The sequence below is a fragment of the Polistes canadensis genome, unplaced genomic scaffold (genome assembly GCF_001313835.1).
Source record: "Polistes canadensis isolate GaletaPanama2010 unplaced genomic scaffold, ASM131383v1 scaffold_192, whole genome shotgun sequence".
Lineage (NCBI taxonomy): Eukaryota > Metazoa > Arthropoda > Insecta > Hymenoptera > Vespidae > Polistes > Polistes canadensis.
The window spans coordinates 219192-238764 of NW_014569739.1; the positions used below are offsets into that span (position 1 = coordinate 219192).

A 19573-nucleotide genomic window follows, 5' to 3' on the forward strand; every position below is an offset into this window, starting at 1 on the left:
TATAAACGTGATGACGACGTATTTATTCTATTTTTTCCGACGAATTGTCGCGCCATTCGTTAATTGCATTTCTTTTAAGAACGTTCTTTCATTGGTCCATCTAAATCATCTGATCGATTCAACCTATGAAAAGTTTATACGTAATATTTGCATAAAAAAATTATTACTTCGAACAGTTGTATAAAAAACTAAATAATATTATGTTTTGTAATAGATAACAAGTTTTCTAAATAATTAATAAAATTTAAATTTTTACGACATATCAAATTCAAAGATGTAAAATTTATATTAAATACAAATAATAACCTATGTCACATGACAAAAATAAGTACTCGAATAGAACGAATCAAAACAAAGCAATTGTTCAAATGATCTTTTACGCGGTGTAACCTATTTTGTACAAAATGTTTATAAGAAATTTGTGTAGAGTATATTTAAAGTATTTATTCATTAGCAAAATCTAAATATAATATTTAAAATAAAGAAGTGTAAAGATTTGCTTGAAAAAAGTATTGTATTTAAATTTTTCTTTGACATGAGTGGTATAGAAATAAAATATAAGTTTGAACAAGAAATTGATTGCAAACAAGGTGCAGTAAGATCAGTTCGTTTCAGTGGTATGTACATATTATTTATATTATTAATAGTTTTATCAAAATGTTTAGCATATGCATAAGCAAAGGATTTTAAAATTTTTCATATAAACTAACCTACAAACAATTTACAGTCGATGGAGAATATTGTGTGACGTGTGGATCAGATAGGAAAATAAAATTATGGAATCCTTACAAGGCTACAACATTAAAAGTCTATGGTGGACATGGAGACGAAGTTATGGATGCTTGTGCATCTTGCGATAGCAGTCAAATAGTATCTTGCGGTTTAGATAAATCTCTGATTTTATGGGATGTAAGTACTGGAACTCCTACTAGACGTTTAAGAGGACACGCAGGTCCTGTAACAACTGTGAGGTAGAATAAAATATTGTCTTACTCTTAGTTTATAAATATTATCACAATGTACAAATAAGGACTTTTATTACGATGTTAGATATAATGAAGAATCAACAATGGTTGTTTCTGGATCTCGAGACAATACCGTTATGTGTTGGGATGTAAGATCTAAATCGATAGATCCTGTTCAATGTTTGAATGATGCCAAAGATTCAATTTCTAGCGTTAGAACTTCTGATCATGAAATTTTATCTGCTTCATTTGATGGAAAGATAAGAAGATATGATATTCGTGTTGGTCAAATGTATTCTGATTACATGAAAGGTATTTAATATATTGATTATTAAAAAATTACTTCTCCATATAATGTATAAATATAAAATAACAAATTTTGTTTAGATGCAGTGACATGTGCTAGTTTTACAAGGGACGGACAGTGTATTGTCGTTAGTTGTGCAAACGATGTAGTACGTTTAATTGATAAAGATACCGGAGAATTACTTGGGAAATTTCTTGGACATACGGCTAAAGATTTGTGCTTAGAATCAAGTGTAAATGCTCAAGATACTCAAATTCTTTCTGGTTCCGAAGATGGTAAATTATGGGTATGGGATTTAGCAACACAGGAAGTTGTTGCTAAACTTTCTGGATACAGGCCATCAAAATATCCTACCTTATCTATAAACGTTCATCCAACTAAGAACTGTTTTTTGGCTGCGAATGGTTATTGTATATTAATGTGGAGTGCAGAATCTATTGCTAAAGTTGATTAAGATATAAGTAAATAAAATTCATATATAATGTATAAATATTATTTTATTTATTTTTAATATTTTGTGCATATACAAGAACAAAATAATTCATTGACAATTTATTTATTCTTACTTTTTGTTTGTTATCCTTTAAGTGCTTATCTCTCCAAACATTATAATGATTCACATCAATCATGAATAGTTAATTTCCTAAAATCTTTTATATTATATAAAATTTCTCATATAAAATTGTTCAAATATTTGACCGTCATCACATGTTTAACTCCAAATAGTATCTTGAAGCTGTCAATTTTTTTGGATTATTGTTGACTTTCTCTGTGTGCTTGTAGTTCACATTCTATCCGTATCTGTCGCTCGAAACGTTTAAATATGCCATCTTTTGGAAAAATATCTGTACTAATATTAATTGTAAAATATAGCATTTCATGTACGTACTGCGCATACGTTTCAAATTTTGGCGCGTAACTTAGCATTTGCTTTTAACTTCGTAACCTGTTGAGTGTATCATTGCTCAGTACACAAAGTAGGTGGAAGTATTTGTTAAAACTCATGTTAAAAGATTATTTGATTTTGTGTTAGTTTTGTTAAAAATCAGCTGTCAAGATGACATCATTGCAAAATACAGGAAAATTTCGATCAGATAGAAAAAATAATAAAAATGATCAAAAGGATATCAATCCTGAACCTGGTGATGCTTCAGAGTTAGTTTCTTTTTGTATAAGTATTATTTTGTACATATTCATAATATGAATTTCTTTCATTATATTTTCTTTTTTTTGTTTTTTTCTTTTTTATTTGTATTTTTTAGAGAAAGCTCTGTAGGAAGATTAAATCAAATTAATGAAAATATAAGAGTGGATGCTCTGTATGGATTTCACTCGGTTACTGATACGAAAGAAAGAGTTGGATTTCTAATTAATATGCACACTGTAATCAATCCATACTATATATAATTGTTTAATATTTTTGATCATATAGTATCAGTTTTTATGTTATAACGTTCTTGATAAACATATCATTATTTATAGACCGAAATTAGAGAAGATGACAAACGCTTGTTAAGTGGTATTGATTTCTATTTCATAGAGGAGGATTGTACTAGATTTAAAATATCTTTACCATACAATCCATATTTTTATATTTTATGTCGTAAAGATACTGCAGAAGAAGTTTCAACTTTCTTGTATAAGAAATACAATGGTCGTGTTGTTAAAATCGAATCGATTACTAAAGAAGATTTAGACTTAGTAAGAGAACCTATTATTTTTTTTATTAAATTTAAAAAAATATGTATTTATTCATTTCCTATAAACTTTTAATCATTTTTACAGCCTAATCATTTAATTGGTTTGAAGCAAAAGTATTTAAAAATATATTTTGAAAATACAGTCGATTTGACAAAAGTAAGGCGTGAAATAATGAGCGCTGTTAGAGTGAATAAAGAAAGAGAAAAAAGTCGTACTCATTACACGGATATGTTATCCAATGTTTTGAATCCGACCGAAGAACAAAAAGGAAAACAGATTATAGATCATATGGAAAATATTCTTGATATTAGGTATAAATGTTATTTATGCTTATATTTAAATTACTTATTTAATTTTCTACTATAATTAGAAATATTTTACAAAGGGAATATGACATACCACATCATCAACGAGTATCCACTGATATTGGTATATTCTGCGGTGCTTGGTATTCTGTTAAAAGTAGAGGTTCTGATCCAGCTATTATTACAAGAAGAAATGATATTATCGAACCTCCAGATCCTATTGTGTTAGCATACGATATTGAAACAACAAAGCTTCCATTAAAATTTCCTGATGCTAGCACAGATCAAATTATGATGATATCATATATGATAGATGGACAAGTAATTAATTAATTTGCATAATTAATTAATAGTAATATTATCTATATTATTGTTGAAGAATCTGAGTCATAAAAGGATATATTTTTTATGTTATATTTTTAGGGATATTTAATAACAAATAGGGAAATCATTTCAAAAGATATAGACGATTTTGAATATACACCAAAACCAGAATTTGAGGGTTTGTTTACAATTTATAATGAACCTAATGAAAAGGCAACGATAAAAAAATTTTTTGATCATATCATTGATGTCAAACCACATATTTTTGTCACATACAATGGTGACTTTTTCGATTGGCCTTTTGTGGAAGCAAGAGCGGCACTACATAACATGATAATGAAAGATAAAATTGGTTTTATAAAAAATCGTGATGGAATTTATACTAGTAGACCAGCTATGCATATGGATTGTTTGTGGTATATACATAACATTATTGTTATTATTTTAAATAATTAAAATATTGTTTACATGTAACATTTTTTACAGCTGGGTAAGACGCGATTCTTATCTTCCTGTAGGATCGCAAGGTTTAAAAGCTGTTACAAAAGCAAAGCTTCGATACAATCCAGTTGAATTAGATCCTGAAGAAATGTGTAGATTAGCAGTTGAAGACCCACAAACTTTAGCAAGTTATTCTGTATCCGATGCAGTAGCAACTTATTATTTGTATCTAAAATATGTGCATCCATTTATATTTGCGTTATCAACTATTATTCCCTTAGAACCCGATGAGGTCTGTAAACCTCATTTTTGAAAAATTTTTTACAAATAATAACAAAGTTATATGTTTTATTATCATATATTGTAGGTGCTTAGAAAAGGCAGTGGAACTCTTTGTGAGTCTCTTCTTATGGTAGAAGCCTTTAAAGCTAATATTATATTTCCTAACAAAGAAGAAGCAGAATTGAATAAGTTAACTAAGCATGGTCATGTGTTAGATCAAGAAACATATGTAGGTGGTCATGTAGAAGCATTGGAAAGTGGAATATTTCGAGCAGATATTCCATGCCATTTTAAAATAGTACCGAACATGATAAATGAATTAATGGATGGAGTTGAAAATGCTTTAAAATATGCAATTCAAGAAGAAGAAAAAGTACCAATTGATATGGTAACTAATTTTGATGATATTGTAACAGAAATTAAAAAAAAATTACAATCGCTAAAGGATCCTCTTTTGAGACTCGAAAATCCTGTAATATATCATTTGGATGTTGGCGCGATGTATCCGAATATTATTTTAACTAATCGACTGCAGCCTTCTGCTATGGTCAATGAGTTTGTTTGTGCTGCATGCGATTATAACAAACCTGGAGCTCTTTGCAAAAGAGAAATGCAGTGGATGTGGAGGGGAGAATACTGTAAGTTACATTATATAATAAATTAAGAAATAAAATATTCTATAGAGTAAATAATCGCTATTAAAACAATTAAAAAAATGTTTATTATAAATCATAATATTAGTTTATTTTTCTTTACTTACTTCTACTAATTTAATTTGTGTTTTCTAGTGGCTGCTAACATAGGTGAATATCAAAGAATTCAACAACAACTTGAAACAGAAAAATTTCCTTCATTTTTTCCTGGAGGTCCACCAAGAGCATTTCATCAATTGTCTAAAAAAGAACAAGCGGCTTTAAAGAAAAAGAGACTTACAGAATATTCTAAGAAAGTCTATAAAAAGGCAAAAATCACAAGTATGGAAGAAAGAACTCAAGTAGTTTGTCAAAAAGAAAATTCATTTTACGTGGATACAGTACGAGCATTCAGAGACAGACGATATGAATATAAGGCATTAAACAAAGCTGCTAAACAGCAAGTAGCAGCAGCTATAGCACAAGGTGATGCGGCTGATATTAAATCTGCGAAAAACAGAGAAATAGTATATGATTCCTTACAGTTAGCTCATAAATGTATTCTCAATTCCTTCTATGGTTATGTCATGAGAAAAGGGTATATATCATTTGTATGTTCAATTTTTTTTAAAATGATTTTAGTTTTTATATTTATTTTTTTTTTATTTAAATAATTCACATTTAACAGATCACGATGGCATAGTATGGAAATGGGTGGTATCGTGTGCTATACAGGAGCTCATATTATTATGAAAGCTAGAGAAATCATAGAACAAATTGGTCGACCATTAGAATTAGACACGGATGGTATTTGGTGTGTTTTACCTGCATCGTTCCCAGATAATGTGATTGCTCATACTACGCATGAAAAGAAAAAGAAACTTACCATTTCTTATCCTAATGCTATTTTGAACTATATGGTTAAAGTATGTCAAAAAATAATCATTATTTTATGGTATATTTTAAAAAAAATAAGTTGTAAATATTTATATTTAATTTATAATAAATAGGAAAAATTTACCAATGATGTATATCATGATCTTGTGGATCCTGAATATATGAAATACGAAATAAGAAGCGAGAATTCAATCTTCTTTGAAGTTGATGGACCATATTTAGCTATGGTATTACCTGCAGCAAAAGAAGAAGGAAAAAAGTTAAAGAAACGATACGCAGTATTTAATTTTGATGGTAGTTTAGCCGAGTTAAAAGGTTTTGAAGTCAAAAGAAGAGGCGAATTGGAATTAATTAAAAACTTTCAATCTTCCGTTTTTGAATCATTTTTGCATGGTAAAACACTGGTGGAATGTTATGAGTCTGTCGCTAAAGTAGCCAACCATTGGCTTGACATTCTTTATAGCAAAGTAAAAATTATACATATAATTACATATTTATAAATGTCTTTTATAAAGTTATACCATTTAATTAAAAAAAAATATATTTTTTAGTGTGCGAATATACCTGATGCGGAATTGTATGAACTTATAACTGAAAACAAATCTATGTCACGTAAATTAGAAGAATATGGACAGCAAAAGTCAATATCAATTACAACTGCAAAAAGATTGGCTGAATTTTTAGGAGATGAAATGCTCAAGGATGCAGGTTTAGCTTGTAAATCTGTTATAGCTATAAAACCTGCTGGTGCACCTGTTACAGAAAGGTCTCACTGTATTTCTATATTATTTTTATATGAAAACTAATTATATTACTTTATTATATTTATGTTTATAGGGCTGTGCCTTTGGCAATATTCCAAGCAGATCCAGCAGTGAAAAAACATTATTTAAGAAAATGGTTAAAAGATTCAAGTCTTCAAAATGATGATATACGACAGATATTGGATTGGGGTTATTACATTGAAAGACTTGGAAGTACTATACAAAAAATTATTACTATACCAGCAGCTATGCAAGGGGTATGCATATATCAATATTTAAAAAAATGTAAAGACAATGAAATTAATTTTCTTGTTTCTTTTAGCTTCCAAATCCAGTTCCAAGAGTCCAACATCCAGATTGGTTACATAAGAAAGTAATGGAGAAGAACGCAACTCATAAACAAAAACAGATTACTGACTTTTTTAACAAACCAAGTACATCTGGTTTTAATAATGATAATGATGATCAAAGCGGTAGCAGTACGGGCGTTGAAGAAGTTGACGACATAGAAGATCTAATAGGTGGTAAAAAAAATACTTTCAAGATACCTGTCGCACGTGTTATAAAAAGAAAAAGAAAAAATAGCGAAGAAGAAGAAGATAACATTAGAAATAAAAGTTGGAAAGAAGTATTAGGTTCCCCGCCTCCTAAAGGAACAACAAAAGTATATTCATATTATTAAATTAATTATTATCAAATTTCCCTTCTTTATTAAAATCTTTATTTATATGTAATTGTGCTAAACAGGAGGAGTTTTTAAAATGGCTGGAGTTTCACAAAAAGAAATGGCAATTCCAAGCTAAGCAAAGAGGACAACATAATAAGAAAAGAAGTAAATTAATAAATAGTGACAACGAATCTAGTTTTGGTGTAATAAGAAATCCTCAATCTTCGACAACGTTATCTGGTTTCTTACGACGTGCACAGAAACAAATACTTCAGACTCCGTGGCAAATTGTTGAAGTACATAAATTAATGTTTTCATAAGTATTGATCTATATGTACTATAAAATTTGATTTGATATATGTTCATTTAACAGTTGACCCCAACAAATGAACCTGGCATGTTTAGATTGTGGATTATGGTGGAGAATGATTTACGAACAGTACGTCTTGTGGTACCTCGTATCTTTTATGTTAATAGTCGTGAAGCAAGACCTGATCCTGGTCCAAATCAATTATGGAGAAATTGTTCGAGAATTTTACCACGATCGCGTAAAGTTTATAATCTTTATCAATATTCAGTACCAGAAACCTTGTACCAACAACATAATCAGTAGGATATAATAATGATTATTAGAATTAATAATGATATTAAATGAATACACATATAATTATACGATTATATACTACAATTGAATGTTATAATATTTTCTATATATATATATATATATATATTTTTTTTTTTTTATAGAGGTTTAATTACGGACTTAACTAAGCCATATATTGAAGGAATTTATGAAACTCAAATGTCATTAGAATTTCGAGCTATACTTCAATTAGGATGTATATGTATTGTGGATCCCAAATCAATAAGAAAAATACCTGATGGAGCTGATACATTTTTATTAGAACAATTACAATTTAAAAGTATTGCTGTGCAACCATATCTTCAACAGGTAGTAGATGTATATAAAAATTTTGAATATCTTTTCGTCTAATATTTAAAAAAAATTTTTCTTTTTTAGTGGGAATCAATTAATCATATATTTTTATACCATCATTGGAGTGCAAATCGTCAAAGATCAATATGGGGATTATTTTTAAGTGCAAGTAAACGTGTACATATATTTGTCTTGGATTCAGTTTCGTCTAATCAAATGCCAAACCTAAGTACATTGTATACGCATGAGAGAGAATCAATGTAAGTTTATATAATTTATTTTTTTAATCAGTCTTATTGTAATAATATTAAATATATTTTTAGGATAGAAAAAATTGGAGAAGACAAGGTAAAAATATTACCCGATGGAATGAAATTTGTAGTCAAAGTAGAAACGAATTTCCAACAAGTGTGCAGAGTATTGCAAGCTGCATTACAAGCATATAAAAATGAAAAACATGGTAATACTATTATAATCTTACAAACAGCGATAGGTAAGTAATAGTTTACTATTTTATCTATTTCTTAAACGTATTATTTATTAATAAATGTTATTTAATTGTTTGTGACTTGTTTACAGATAGAACAACTTTAACTTCTGAAATGCCTTTGCTTCATGAATTTCCATTAATTGATACACATGTACGCGATGTTGAAAATTTATATAACACAATGGAATGGCAAAAATTGGGTGCCAAAATGATGATTAGACATTATCTGAAAATTCAACAAATATTAGAATTAATGATAGAACAATGCAGATTTTTTCATGTTCCTATCGGAAACGTACCAGCCGATCCAACTCTTTTTGGAGCAGATTTATTTTATGCTAGACATTTACAGAAGAATAATTTTGTATTGTGGTGTTCTCCAACTGAGAAGCCTGATCTTGGTGGTAACGAAAATGACGACAGCAGGTAATTTTCCTTATTTTATAATTAATAAATATAAATATTGTGAACACTCTAATAAAATAAAAATAAAAATAAAAATAAAAAATAAACAATTACAGACTAATGAGTGCCTTTGAAGAAATTACAAGTTGCATTATAAATAATCCAGCTACATATTCTAGTGTATGCGTAGAATTAGATGTAGAAAGTCTTGCAGTGAACACTTTGTTGCAACATCATAATGTTCATGTTATTGATGGTACTAATACATTTGTTGCATTCAGCAACATACAAAAAGCATCATTGCAGGTATTAACATTATGATGCATATTTGTTTAGTCCATTATATTTAAATTTAATTTTGTTTATAATTACTAGGAAATGGTAACAGGTGGTAATCCATCTGCCATGATTCCAAGTTACGATGAAACTACGCTATGTAGTCCAGCCTTTAAAATATTACAGATTATGGTAAACGCATGGTTACGTGATGTAACAATTTATAAAAATATCTTTGCTGATTACCAAATAATACATTTTTATAGGTAATTAATAATCTTATAGACTTTATTTCAAAGTTCAATTTTTAAGCTAAAAGATTTTAATTGTTTTTTAATATTTTAGGTGGTTGCGTTCAACTAATGCATTGTTATATGATCCTGCATTACATCGTACATTATGCAATTATATGAGAAAATTGTTTATACAATTGATAGCTGCGTTTAAAAATCTTGGTTGTATCATTGTATTCGCTAATTTTAGTAAGATCGTTGTATGCACGAAAAAAAGAACATTATCAGACGCATTAGGATATGTAGAATTTGTTGTTACTACCATACGTGACAAGGAACTTTTTCATAGCATCGAAATGACTTCTGAAAAATGTTGGGAGTACTTAATTTGGTTAGATTTTGTAAGTTATTTTTTATATCATATAATTCATGAAATAAAATATATATCTTTATTAAATATCTTTTTTTTATGTACAAATAGTATAATTATGCTGGCATAAAAGGAAAGATGCCAAAAATTACTGATGAAAGTACTATGCAAACTGATGATAATAATCATGTGGAAGAAAATTGCACTCCAAGAAATTCTATTGCTGATAACGATAATGATAATGACGCAGTAAGTTTAAATTTTTTAATTTCATTGATGACATGTAAATTAATAATTCTATCGTTAATGACATTTTTAGCCTGAAATTGTAATGAATTGGAACTTAGCATCTTATTTACCTAAAGAAGTAGCTTGTCAAAGTACTTTTAATGCAATTATTGCCGGATACATAAGTGCTATTTATCAACATATATGTAAAAACGAAGAAACATCTGATACTCTTTTACACAGAAAAAAGAAAAGTGATTATAGTCAAGATTTTACTGCACCACTTGGACTGGGAGCATTGGAAAGTACAGCAGGTTTTGCTAAGAAACTTATTTCAGGAGAAATGTCGCAAAAACTCTTTCAGTAAATATTTTATATTTAATTAAAATGCTTGGTATGTGATATTAATGTTTATAGTATTATATTTTTATAGGATTGTACAGAAAATATATAAAAAAATGCCAGAGAAAGTATTAACATCTCGAGAATATCCTGATTTAAATTTGGATGGAAAAGATAGCAAAACGATCAATCCAGCACTTGAATTAACAAAATCTGTATGCAAGGTATTATTTTTATTTTATATATCTGATATTCGTTTTAGAGTACACATAATATAAAAAATAGATCAAAATTTACATGAAAATTTTTAATCATAGGTTTTATCTTTGGACAAAGAACTTGAGAACGAAGTATACGATTTGCAAACAAACTTATTAAGATTAATAAGAGTAAATAGTTTCAGTGACGAAGTTCAATGGAAAGACCCGTGCATATCTTTGGTATTACCTGAGATTATATGCAAAGGATGTAATCATACCAGGGATATTGATCTTTGTAAAGACACTTATGTTTACGTAGAAGATAATAAGTAAGTAGAATAATATTATCGCATAATATTATAATTATATTATAGTATAATAATATTTAACACTGAACCTACAATGATGGGTTAAATGACCTTTTTTAAAACTTTCTGGCAGAATTTCTTATAAATTATAGTGCCTTTTTTTGAGTCAAGAATTCTTATTATATAAATGATATATTTTCTGCTATACATACATCGTATTATAAACTTGTGTGAAGATTGGTCGTTTGATCCACTGTAATAGAAATAGGTATACATGAAGCATCGGTACGTTTAGTGTTAAAAACAAAATAAATAATATCTTTATCGTCTTCAGGTACATGTGGAAATGCCCTCTATGCGAAACAATTTACGATAATAAAGAAATTGAATTTTTATTAATAAATACATTCAATCGCAAGAGTATGGCATACATACTACAAGATTTACAATGCAGCAAATGCCTTGAAATTAAAAGAGGAAATATGGATGAACGTTGCACTTGCGGTGGCGATTATAGAACATTGGTGCATGTAAAAGAAATCGCGCAGTATGCACAAAAATGTAAGTCCATAGCTAGTAAATGTCAAATGAGTATTTTAGAAGAAATGATCAGTAGAACAGGACTCTTACCGAGCGATGGCTAATATTTTAAATAAGATTTTTTTGGGTATGTTTATAATACTATAATAATAAAAATTATAAGAATTCAAGTTTTCTTAAATTATTTATTTATTATTTATATGTATATATGTATATATATATATATATCTTTTTACAATGAAAATTTTAAGATATTGAATGATTTTATAGATACATTTTCTACTTGAAAATCATATTAGTATATTTAATTTTTTGCTAGACCTACTTCTACTGGCGGATCTAAAACAAATATACAAACTTATTAAATAGTATATTATTCATTCATAAAAAAATATGTTAAAATTTAAACGAATAATTAGAATGCACAACGTACCAGTAAACTTAAATGATGGGAAGTCAGACATTTTTGTACCAGGAGCACAACCAAACTGATTAGCGAGTTTTTCTAATTCAGCTTTTTTTTCCTTTTCAATATCTGGAGTCGGGTCAACTAATTTTCCACCCCTGTAATTAGAATCACAAATATTATCAATCTAATAACTTCATTTCATAAATAATAAAGGATCGAACTAAGTGCCAAATATAAATACAATTAATAATAATTGATACGTAACACTTACTGACTCTTATTAGCGTATTCACGAATTTTATCTATGAACAATTGTTGAATGGGATCAGTTGCTTTCTGAAGAGCAGGTGCTAATATTCCAATATTGCGTTTGAATATTTTTGGAGCATTTGGAGAAAGACGTAACCTCAACATATTTATCTAAAACGAATTGACGTCATTCAATATTAATAATTATAAAATTTAAAAAATTCAAACGATATAAGAAACAAAATTTGTTTATGACAAAATGATTTTTTCTCTTATAATTTATGAGAAATAAAAATTTTGTAAATTCGGATGATTACATCTTTATATATTTAATCTTACGTAATAAATAGTACTATCATACGAACTTATTATATACTTTTATAAATAATATAATAAACTTTATAAGTTAATAAGTAAAATTTAAATAACATAAGACTAATGTCTATTCACAATAATATCAAATTTTCTTACATTCTATTTTAATTAATGAAAAATACGTGCAAATATACTACATACGACTGTAACAAATTTAATTGATCGAATTGTCACTACGTGTCACCACCTGTCATTGATATAACATTACGCATGCGCAATAACAATTAGAAAAAATATTAATTCAAGTAAATAAAATGGTCCTCATTGTTATTATATTTACGTTTATTTTTAAAATAATCTAATATTTATAAAAATAAAAGTAATCAATCGACATTATATTGAGCATAACCTATCAAACAAATTTTCTGACAACCAATAGCAAACAATGACGCAAAGTACACCCAATAAAATTAATAAAAAAAATTTTCAAGAATTAATTCATAGTTACATGAAAATTAGTTTGAGATATTCAGGTATTGAAAAATTTATTGAATGTTTTGTTATTTAATGAAAAAATATATTGAGATTACCATTTTTTCAGCGTTGCCACTATCTAGAAAAGTTCGAACTGTTATTGATCTGGCAAAGGATAAGAATTGTAGGTGGCTCCCTCCTTCACAGTAATGCTATCCAACAACAAATTCGTGTTCTACGTTATTAATTAAATGATTTCTTTTTACAGTTACACTAAGTGTATTAAAATTTCTTAAATGAGGAAGTTAGAGTCACAAGAATCGTGGGGTGCCGATCGTATAGAAGCTCAATTGGAGGCTGCTCGAGATGGACTAAAAGGTCTTGATCGAAGTATTAGAAAAATTTTGGGCCGGGACCTACCTGACGGTGAAAACGGACCACTACACCCCCCTTCCAGGTTAAACATATCCAAATATTTATTCTTTCAAATGTGAAACTATGAGTGGTGTTAATTTAATGCACGTTTTATTTCTAACTGAAATCTTTCTTTTCAATCTAAGAATATACTTGCAATATGTGTTTGGAAATATAACCTAAATATATCAATGATATTTATAAGAATTAAGTATTAATTTAATTTCTCTTCAGTTTGTGACAACTAAATCAAATAAATAATTAAAAATATTGGTGCAGTAAAGTTGGCTCCCTTCATATATTTATAGAATATTAAAATGTAATAATTAGTTGTATTATTAGCAGACTTTCCCAAAAGCGACCATTGCAGGAAGATCGTCGACGAGTTGTATCAGATTTCATAAATAATGAAATACCGGGTACAAAAAGGCGTTGGCAGGCCTCTAATGGGGAACCAAAAACGGTATTTAGTCGTTTGAGTGCTCGTGTTCCTTCAACTGCAGATGACAGTGCGGATGAAGATGACACTGCCATTAAGGTAATATTATTCTTTTCTAAAACAATAAATAATATTAAATACTTATAGTTTCATATAACATTACACATTTTTACATATACTTATTATAGCCAGCTGTGTCGTCGAGAGTTATTGCTACGCCAAGGGAAATTCCTTCTCGTCAAGAAGTAATTAGAAGAGAAAGAACAGATGAGCGTAGTCGACAAAGGAATAAACGAATGTTCGGTGCACTTTTGGGTACTTTGCAAAAATTTAGATTAGAAGAAACCAAATTAAAAGCTAAGGTAATTAATAAAACACAAATTAATTATATTAATTTCTAGAATTAAAGGTTTTTTTTACATATAATTGCAGGAAGATAAAAAAGCAGAAGTAGAGGCACGAGTGGAAGAAGCACGGAGAAGAGAAAAAGAAGAGTTACGACGAGAAAGGCAACAATTATTTTTATCACGTAAACGACAATTAGCAGAAGTACGAGCATTAGAAGCTAAGTTAGCACGGAGTCGACAGTTTCAAGATTGGCGTGCTGCACAACTATCACTTGCTTCTTTTATAAAGACGCGTACCCAACCTTCTATATATTATATACCAAAACGAAAAAATCCTCAAACTGAAAGTTTACTTACTCAATCTGCTAAGGAACTTCACGGTTTGTATTTGCATATATTTATATCGTAAACATATTTCTTATTTTTTTTCTTATATAATAATTTTTATTTTTTTTTATTAAATTTGTTACAGAGGAAATTGAAAGAAGGGAAAAAGTATTGCTCGAGGAATTAGAATTAATAGAAACGCAAATAGGTTTGGGCAAACAACAACAAAACTTTGATAGTAACACTGCTTTGACTGCACCTGAAGAAGTGTCTCAAACTGTGGAAGAAGGCGAAGAAAATCGTGATCCTAATCCAGACAACAATGTAGAACCAACCAAAATTGAAGATATAGATGTATCAATTAAAATGGAAAAGGATGAAGATAATGTTGAGAATGCGGTTGAGAAAGACGATGATAAACAAGTGGACCAAATCAAAAAGGACGAAAAAAATGGCTAGCATTAAGTATTGATATTCAGTTTGTACATATAACGTACATTAGATGGTCCAGTCAAGCGATTAGAGAGCTTTTTTATTTAATATTTTTCAATAAAACACACGTGGTTTTATATCTCGAATCAAAAGAAAGAAAATAAAAGGTAGATATTGAATTAATGTTCAAAGATAACTTTTCTGTGAAAATATCACTATACTATTATTCTTGTGAAAATAACAAACAAACAAAAATCTACTTTTAGAATTTTCAACATATTTCATAAAAATATTATCAACGGGATCGGATGTAAGTCTTTCTTTTTTATTATTTCGGATATCTTACAATCCGCGAATATTTCAAGTTCTTCTCTAAATTAAAAACCAATCAACTATTTTAAAATTAAAATATATATACACATTCTATTCTCACGTAAAATACATGAAAAATAAGAAAACAAATATAGTCATTGGTAATGATTCATTTTCTACAAATTGAATAAACAAAATTCAATAATTTTTTACTTATTAATATATAAGTAAGGTGTATAAATTTTGCCATTTTTCTTTATAGCTAAGCAAATTAGTGCGATATTTTTTTTTTGTATTCATGAACATTATATTGTTTTTATTATGCGATATATTTAAATTGATGAGAATATAATTACGTGTTTATCAGAATATAAGGTACAAAAATAATGCGTGCAATATATTCTGTAATAAATCCAGCTGTATAGGTTTGGACCATCTAAGCGTGAATTAATCCGACTAAATTGTTTGAATATAAAGTAAGAAAAAAGTGATTGCAGTCTTGGTTGATTTTAAACTTTGACTATTCGCTTTCTTTTTTTTCTCTTTAATATTCGAAATATTGGAAGAATTATAAATTGTAAAAAAGAAACAAGAAAAATATTAAAAGAGTAAAAATTATAGGAATGAAAGACAGCTCAAAGACTGTACACTTTTTCCTATCATCAGTAAACAAAAAAAAAAGAAAAAAAAGAAACTTCTTCAGCATAATTGTATAACATGAATTCTTGATACAGTAAAATTCTCCTCTTGTATATTCTCATATATTGATTTCTCTTTTTATTATAATTATATTTCATAAGATATACAACTTTATATAATTAAACATTTCTAAACGTCTGTAAGTATAAGTAGGGACGCGAATAAAAGATTTCATTAGATTTTATGATTTCAATGACACAATTTTTATATTCTTCGTATAAACATAGATGTATATATTTATTTAAATCAATGTACGTTTTTAAAATACAAAAACTAATGAAAAGAAAAGAAAGACGATAAAAGAAGGTAAAAAAGATAAGAAGAAATGAAGAAAAATTGTCGAACAAAAATGAATTAAACTCTATTCGTCAAAACTAAACATTTTCTACGAAGAAGTATGAAGCATTAAGAAAACTTACTCGAGGAGAGCTTGAAAAACGAGACAATTGTATGATCAAAGGGAAACGTCAAGCATATCAAACGAAAAGTGTGCGTCCTGTGTGTCGATTGCTCGTGTTAGAAGGTTTCTCTGTGAAGGAAGGAAATGAAAGAGAAGGCAGGGTTGCTCTCAGAGTATGAAAGAAAGAAAGAAAGAAAGAGAAGAGGAGGGGGATAAGGTGGTGGGAGTTAAACGTTTCACATTCATTTAGTAATTTACACAATTTAGAAGTCGATGGCATTAGGTCTCTACGGATACGTGGAAGGCGGCTCCCACCTCAATCCATCCTCATAATAACTGTGCAAAGAATAGGGTGGGGATGGTATGGGAAGAAGGAAAAAGTGGTAAAGAAGAGGAGGAAGAAAGGGGAGGGGGAGGTGTTCCGCCATGCAAACTTGGAATATGGCTAATGTGTCTCCGCCAGGCAACTCTTCGGCATACAAGAAAAGGGAAAAGAAAAGGAAGTAGAGATTCAAAAGTCGACGTCGCCGTCGTCATCGTCGTCGGCAGCGGCAGCGTCAGCGTCGGCGTCGGCGTTGTCGTTGTCGTCGTCGACGACGGATTAAAAGAAGAAAGGGTGTACATAAGAGAAACAGAAAGAAAGAGAGAGTGGGAGAGAGGAGACAAGGAAGGGTGTAGGCGCGCAGAAGCGTGAAGCGTGCGCGACAAGAGAGACAAGTACTCTGAGGAAGAAACATGAGAGGAGCCGACACGAGGCCAGGGGTCGTCGAGCTATTTGTACCGCCGAATGTAAAACGGGGAAAGAGGCAGGCCGCTTTCCTACCACCGCGAGAGGGAACTCAATGTCTTCGTCTTCTTTCATAGGAGAGAAAGAGAGAAAATGAGAGAGTACTGAGACTTTCTTAATTATGCGCTCCGCCTTCCTCTTCTCCAATCCTCTCTCTATTTCTCTCTTTCTCTTTCTCTTTCTAGAGACTGGTATGTAAAATAGCAATATACAGGGCGTTTCGAAAAATCATTTAATGTTTGGAATTTATATGGTATTTATTAAAATAATATTTATAGGGTTTTTATTAAAAGATGCAATATTTTTAAATGATTTTATTTATATATAATTGTTATTATGTTATATATATATGTTGATAATAGTTTGTATTGAGCAACTTTTGAATGGTGAGAATTATTAGATTACATGGTACAGTTTAAATTGAACATTATTTACAATTCATTCGCTGTAAGTTTTTATTATAGATTTTTAAGATACAGAAATAAGATAAATAAAAATGAATCATTTATGGAAATTTCAGAAAAAATTAAATTTCAACAACAGAGAAATTAAAAATCAGATATTAAAGTCCTAGTTTTCAGGAATTTATTCGATATTAAAACCACATCGATCCAAATAATATAACAGTTTAAATATAAGCATTTAAAATGATTGCTTCTTTCCGTGAAGATCCTATACAAATGGGTTGATGAATGAACTTGTACTAATATTAAAAATAATGATTGTTTTTTTTATTTCGTCGGTTTTCGAGAACTTTCATTCTAATTATAAATTAAAGGTTCGGTGAACGCCCGTCACCGCAAGTGAAGGAGACAGGGAGAACCTTCTTAGTTTCGGCAATTTATATTAGCGCATTTCCATCATGGCGCAGCTCCTAATCGAGCGAAACGCTTCCACGGTGGCGTCGTACCGTAGGAAGAAACATCACGAGAAGAAGATATTGCGCCTGTATTTTAAGGATCTCACTAGCATAAAAGAGGATCAAGTGTATTTATTGCACGATTGTTATTATTTCTTATTTATCAACAAATATATTTTAATTTATGATTTCTTTTTCCTGTTTTCTCTTTCAAAAACGGTAAGTTAAAAATTCGCTCCAACAAGATGGCTGCCCTTCTCCCCGTAGACCGAAGGAAAATTTCTCATTTAGTTCAATTTTTTGATAAGACATAATGAGAAAACGAGAAAAAAGAAATCAAAAGTCGCCGATATGATAGTTTTCTTAAGAACGCATAGTAGTAACGAGTTCTCATTTAATTTCGTGCTCCCGTCGCTCCTTTTAAACTAATATAATAGAATACTGTGGGCGGAGTAGGGACGAACGTTCAAATTTCAAAGGGACGGCTTCTAACGCCGTTCCGACTGGCCTTCGTTATATTATGTGTGTCTAAATGTCCAAAAAAGAAAAGAACATATAACGTAGTAGGTATACATAGAATTGACTTTACTCTAAAGGACGGACGAATCCCCCTTTTACGCGGAAGCGTCTTTGCTGCTGTTACGCTTTTAGGTTAAATTTGTATGAGAAATGACGGGGACTCATTTTACAAAGGATTGCACGGTTTATTTCAATATTATCTTTTGATTAATGTTCCAGTATTCGATAAAATAATATTATCTAGCTTTATGTTAATTTAAGATTATCTCTGCATCTTAATAACGATTCCTTTTACATTCGCAGAAAGCTACATCTTATTTAAATACCTACCTGCTTAGAGAGATGAATTGTGATTGGTTGTTCTGTTTACAGCCTTCCAAGCAAAGTCCGCCAAGAGTGGGTGTTTAACTTCGTCGAAGAGGTGGGATTTCACGCTCGATCGCTTCTGATTGGACGAAGTAGGAGCGTCTCTGCTTTTATAATCTTTGTATATACGAAAGGTTAATCCCCTTTTCGTCAGCTCATTTGGAGTTACAGAATCATTGCGCGTGAATTTTATGCATGGCGTATCTCTCTTCTTCGAAATTTTCCAAATTTGTTTTTACGATTATATGGCATATATATGTATAAATACATACTATACTAAAAAGCTAAACAAAATGTATATTATATAAGTGGAAGAAAAAAACAATGAGGCACAAAGTTTTTTGTAATAATTAAACATCATATATTTATTAAAATAACACATTATGTCGCGTACTGATTTTTTGGTATTAATCATCAACTCAAATATGTTAAATACTGGTAATACGTGTGTATAAGTACGCACGACGTGATATGATTTGCTCGTAGACACGAAGTTAATACTTTCTCAAAAATCCTTCTTTTACATAGAAATGTGATATATGTCATATATTTAGGCACATTAGGTTCTTTATTAAAAGAAAAAAAATTATAATAATTCATTTTGATTTTAC

The 19573-nt window shown here is 29.5% G+C and overlaps 4 protein-coding genes across 8 annotated transcripts; 3 read left to right on the plus strand and 1 right to left on the minus strand.

The window, feature by feature from the left end:
• The first annotated feature begins 159 nt into the window (after positions 1–159).
• LOC106789592 (WD repeat domain-containing protein 83) lies at positions 160–2813 on the plus strand. Of its 3 annotated transcripts, none has more exons than XM_014753944.1 (5): positions 160–617; positions 728–971; positions 1051–1277; positions 1353–1733; positions 2755–2813. In XM_014753944.1, exons 1-4 carry the CDS (start codon positions 536–538, stop codon positions 1724–1726), a joined length of 927 nt encoding a protein of 308 aa, XP_014609430.1. In that variant the 5' UTR covers positions 160–535; the 3' UTR covers positions 1727–1733; positions 2755–2813. The 3 variants fall into 3 exon arrangements, with proteins under 3 accessions (XP_014609430.1, XP_014609431.1, XP_014609429.1); XM_014753945.1 differs by lacking the exon at positions 2755–2813 and adding an exon at positions 2306–2329; XM_014753943.1 differs by lacking the exon at positions 2755–2813 and having other exon boundaries at positions 1353–1758.
• LOC106789586 (DNA polymerase epsilon catalytic subunit A) lies at positions 2311–11778 on the plus strand. The gene is made up of 28 exons (XM_014753928.1): positions 2311–2427; positions 2535–2655; positions 2755–2973; positions 3058–3284; positions 3359–3599; positions 3702–4018; positions 4089–4335; positions 4411–4963; positions 5114–5555; positions 5646–5883; positions 5968–6321; positions 6406–6620; positions 6692–6875; positions 6941–7282; positions 7366–7581; positions 7659–7894; positions 8033–8237; positions 8307–8482; positions 8546–8715; positions 8802–9138; positions 9234–9423; positions 9493–9659; positions 9739–10027; positions 10108–10245; positions 10316–10587; positions 10658–10790; positions 10884–11095; positions 11409–11778. Exons 1-28 carry the CDS (start codon positions 2330–2332, stop codon positions 11716–11718), a joined length of 6849 nt encoding a protein of 2282 aa, XP_014609414.1. The 5' UTR covers positions 2311–2329; the 3' UTR covers positions 11719–11778.
• Positions 11778–13263, minus strand: LOC106789593 (ATP synthase-coupling factor 6, mitochondrial). 2 transcript variants are annotated; one of them, XM_014753946.1, is made up of 4 exons: positions 13178–13263; positions 12295–12443; positions 12048–12178; positions 11778–11953 (listed from the first exon to the last, which is right to left on the minus strand). In XM_014753946.1, exons 1-4 carry the CDS (start codon positions 13178–13180, stop codon positions 11919–11921), a joined length of 318 nt encoding a protein of 105 aa, XP_014609432.1. In that variant the 5' UTR covers positions 13181–13263; the 3' UTR covers positions 11778–11918. The 2 variants fall into 2 exon arrangements, with proteins under 2 accessions (XP_014609432.1, XP_014609433.1); XM_014753947.1 differs by lacking the exon at positions 13178–13263 and adding an exon at positions 12744–12849.
• Positions 13184–17449, plus strand: LOC106789591 (pinin). Of its 2 annotated transcripts, XM_014753941.1 has the most exons (6): positions 13184–13245; positions 13330–13518; positions 13818–14013; positions 14103–14276; positions 14347–14641; positions 14734–17449. In XM_014753941.1, the coding sequence occupies exons 2-6, from the start codon at positions 13358–13360 to the stop codon at positions 15045–15047; spliced, it is 1140 nt and encodes a 379-aa protein (XP_014609427.1). In that variant the 5' UTR covers positions 13184–13245; positions 13330–13357; the 3' UTR covers positions 15048–17449. The 2 variants fall into 2 exon arrangements, with proteins under 2 accessions (XP_014609427.1, XP_014609428.1); XM_014753942.1 differs by lacking the exon at positions 13184–13245 and having other exon boundaries at positions 13267–13518; positions 13821–14013.
• The last annotated feature ends 2124 nt before the right edge of the window (positions 17450–19573 follow it).

What these genes read in the sequence shown, in the direction of transcription:
- LOC106789592 (XM_014753944.1), top strand. Translation starts at nt 536, where the DNA reads ATGAGTGGTATAGAAATAAAATATAAGTTTGAACAAGAAATTGATTGC. An exon ending in AAGATCAGTTCGTTTCAGTG is followed by an intron (nt 618 to 727) that starts GTATGTACATAT and finishes AACAATTTACAG; the next exon opens with TCGATGGAGAATATTGTGTG. An exon ending in GGTCCTGTAACAACTGTGAG is followed by an intron (nt 972 to 1,050) that starts GTAGAATAAAAT and finishes TTACGATGTTAG; the next exon opens with ATATAATGAAGAATCAACAA.
- LOC106789593 (XM_014753946.1), bottom strand. An exon ending in GAATACGCTAATAAGAGTCA is followed by an intron (nt 12,179 to 12,294) that starts GTAAGTGTTACG and finishes TTCTAATTACAG; the next exon opens with GGGTGGAAAATTAGTTGACC. An exon ending in CCCATCATTTAAGTTTACTG is followed by an intron (nt 11,954 to 12,047) that starts GTACGTTGTGCA and finishes TATTTGTTTTAG; the next exon opens with ATCCGCCAGTAGAAGTAGGT.
- LOC106789586 (XM_014753928.1), top strand. Translation starts at nt 2,330, where the DNA reads ATGACATCATTGCAAAATACAGGAAAATTTCGATCAGATAGAAAAAAT. An exon ending in CTAAAGAAGATTTAGACTTA is followed by an intron (nt 2,974 to 3,057) that starts GTAAGAGAACCT and finishes TCATTTTTACAG; the next exon opens with CCTAATCATTTAATTGGTTT. An exon ending in TTGTACCAACAACATAATCA is followed by an intron (nt 7,895 to 8,032) that starts GTAGGATATAAT and finishes TTTTTTTTATAG; the next exon opens with AGGTTTAATTACGGACTTAA.
- LOC106789591 (XM_014753941.1), top strand. Translation starts at nt 13,358, where the DNA reads ATGAGGAAGTTAGAGTCACAAGAATCGTGGGGTGCCGATCGTATAGAA. An exon ending in CCACTACACCCCCCTTCCAG is followed by an intron (nt 13,519 to 13,817) that starts GTTAAACATATC and finishes TTGTATTATTAG; the next exon opens with CAGACTTTCCCAAAAGCGAC. An exon ending in ATCTGCTAAGGAACTTCACG is followed by an intron (nt 14,642 to 14,733) that starts GTTTGTATTTGC and finishes AATTTGTTACAG; the next exon opens with AGGAAATTGAAAGAAGGGAA.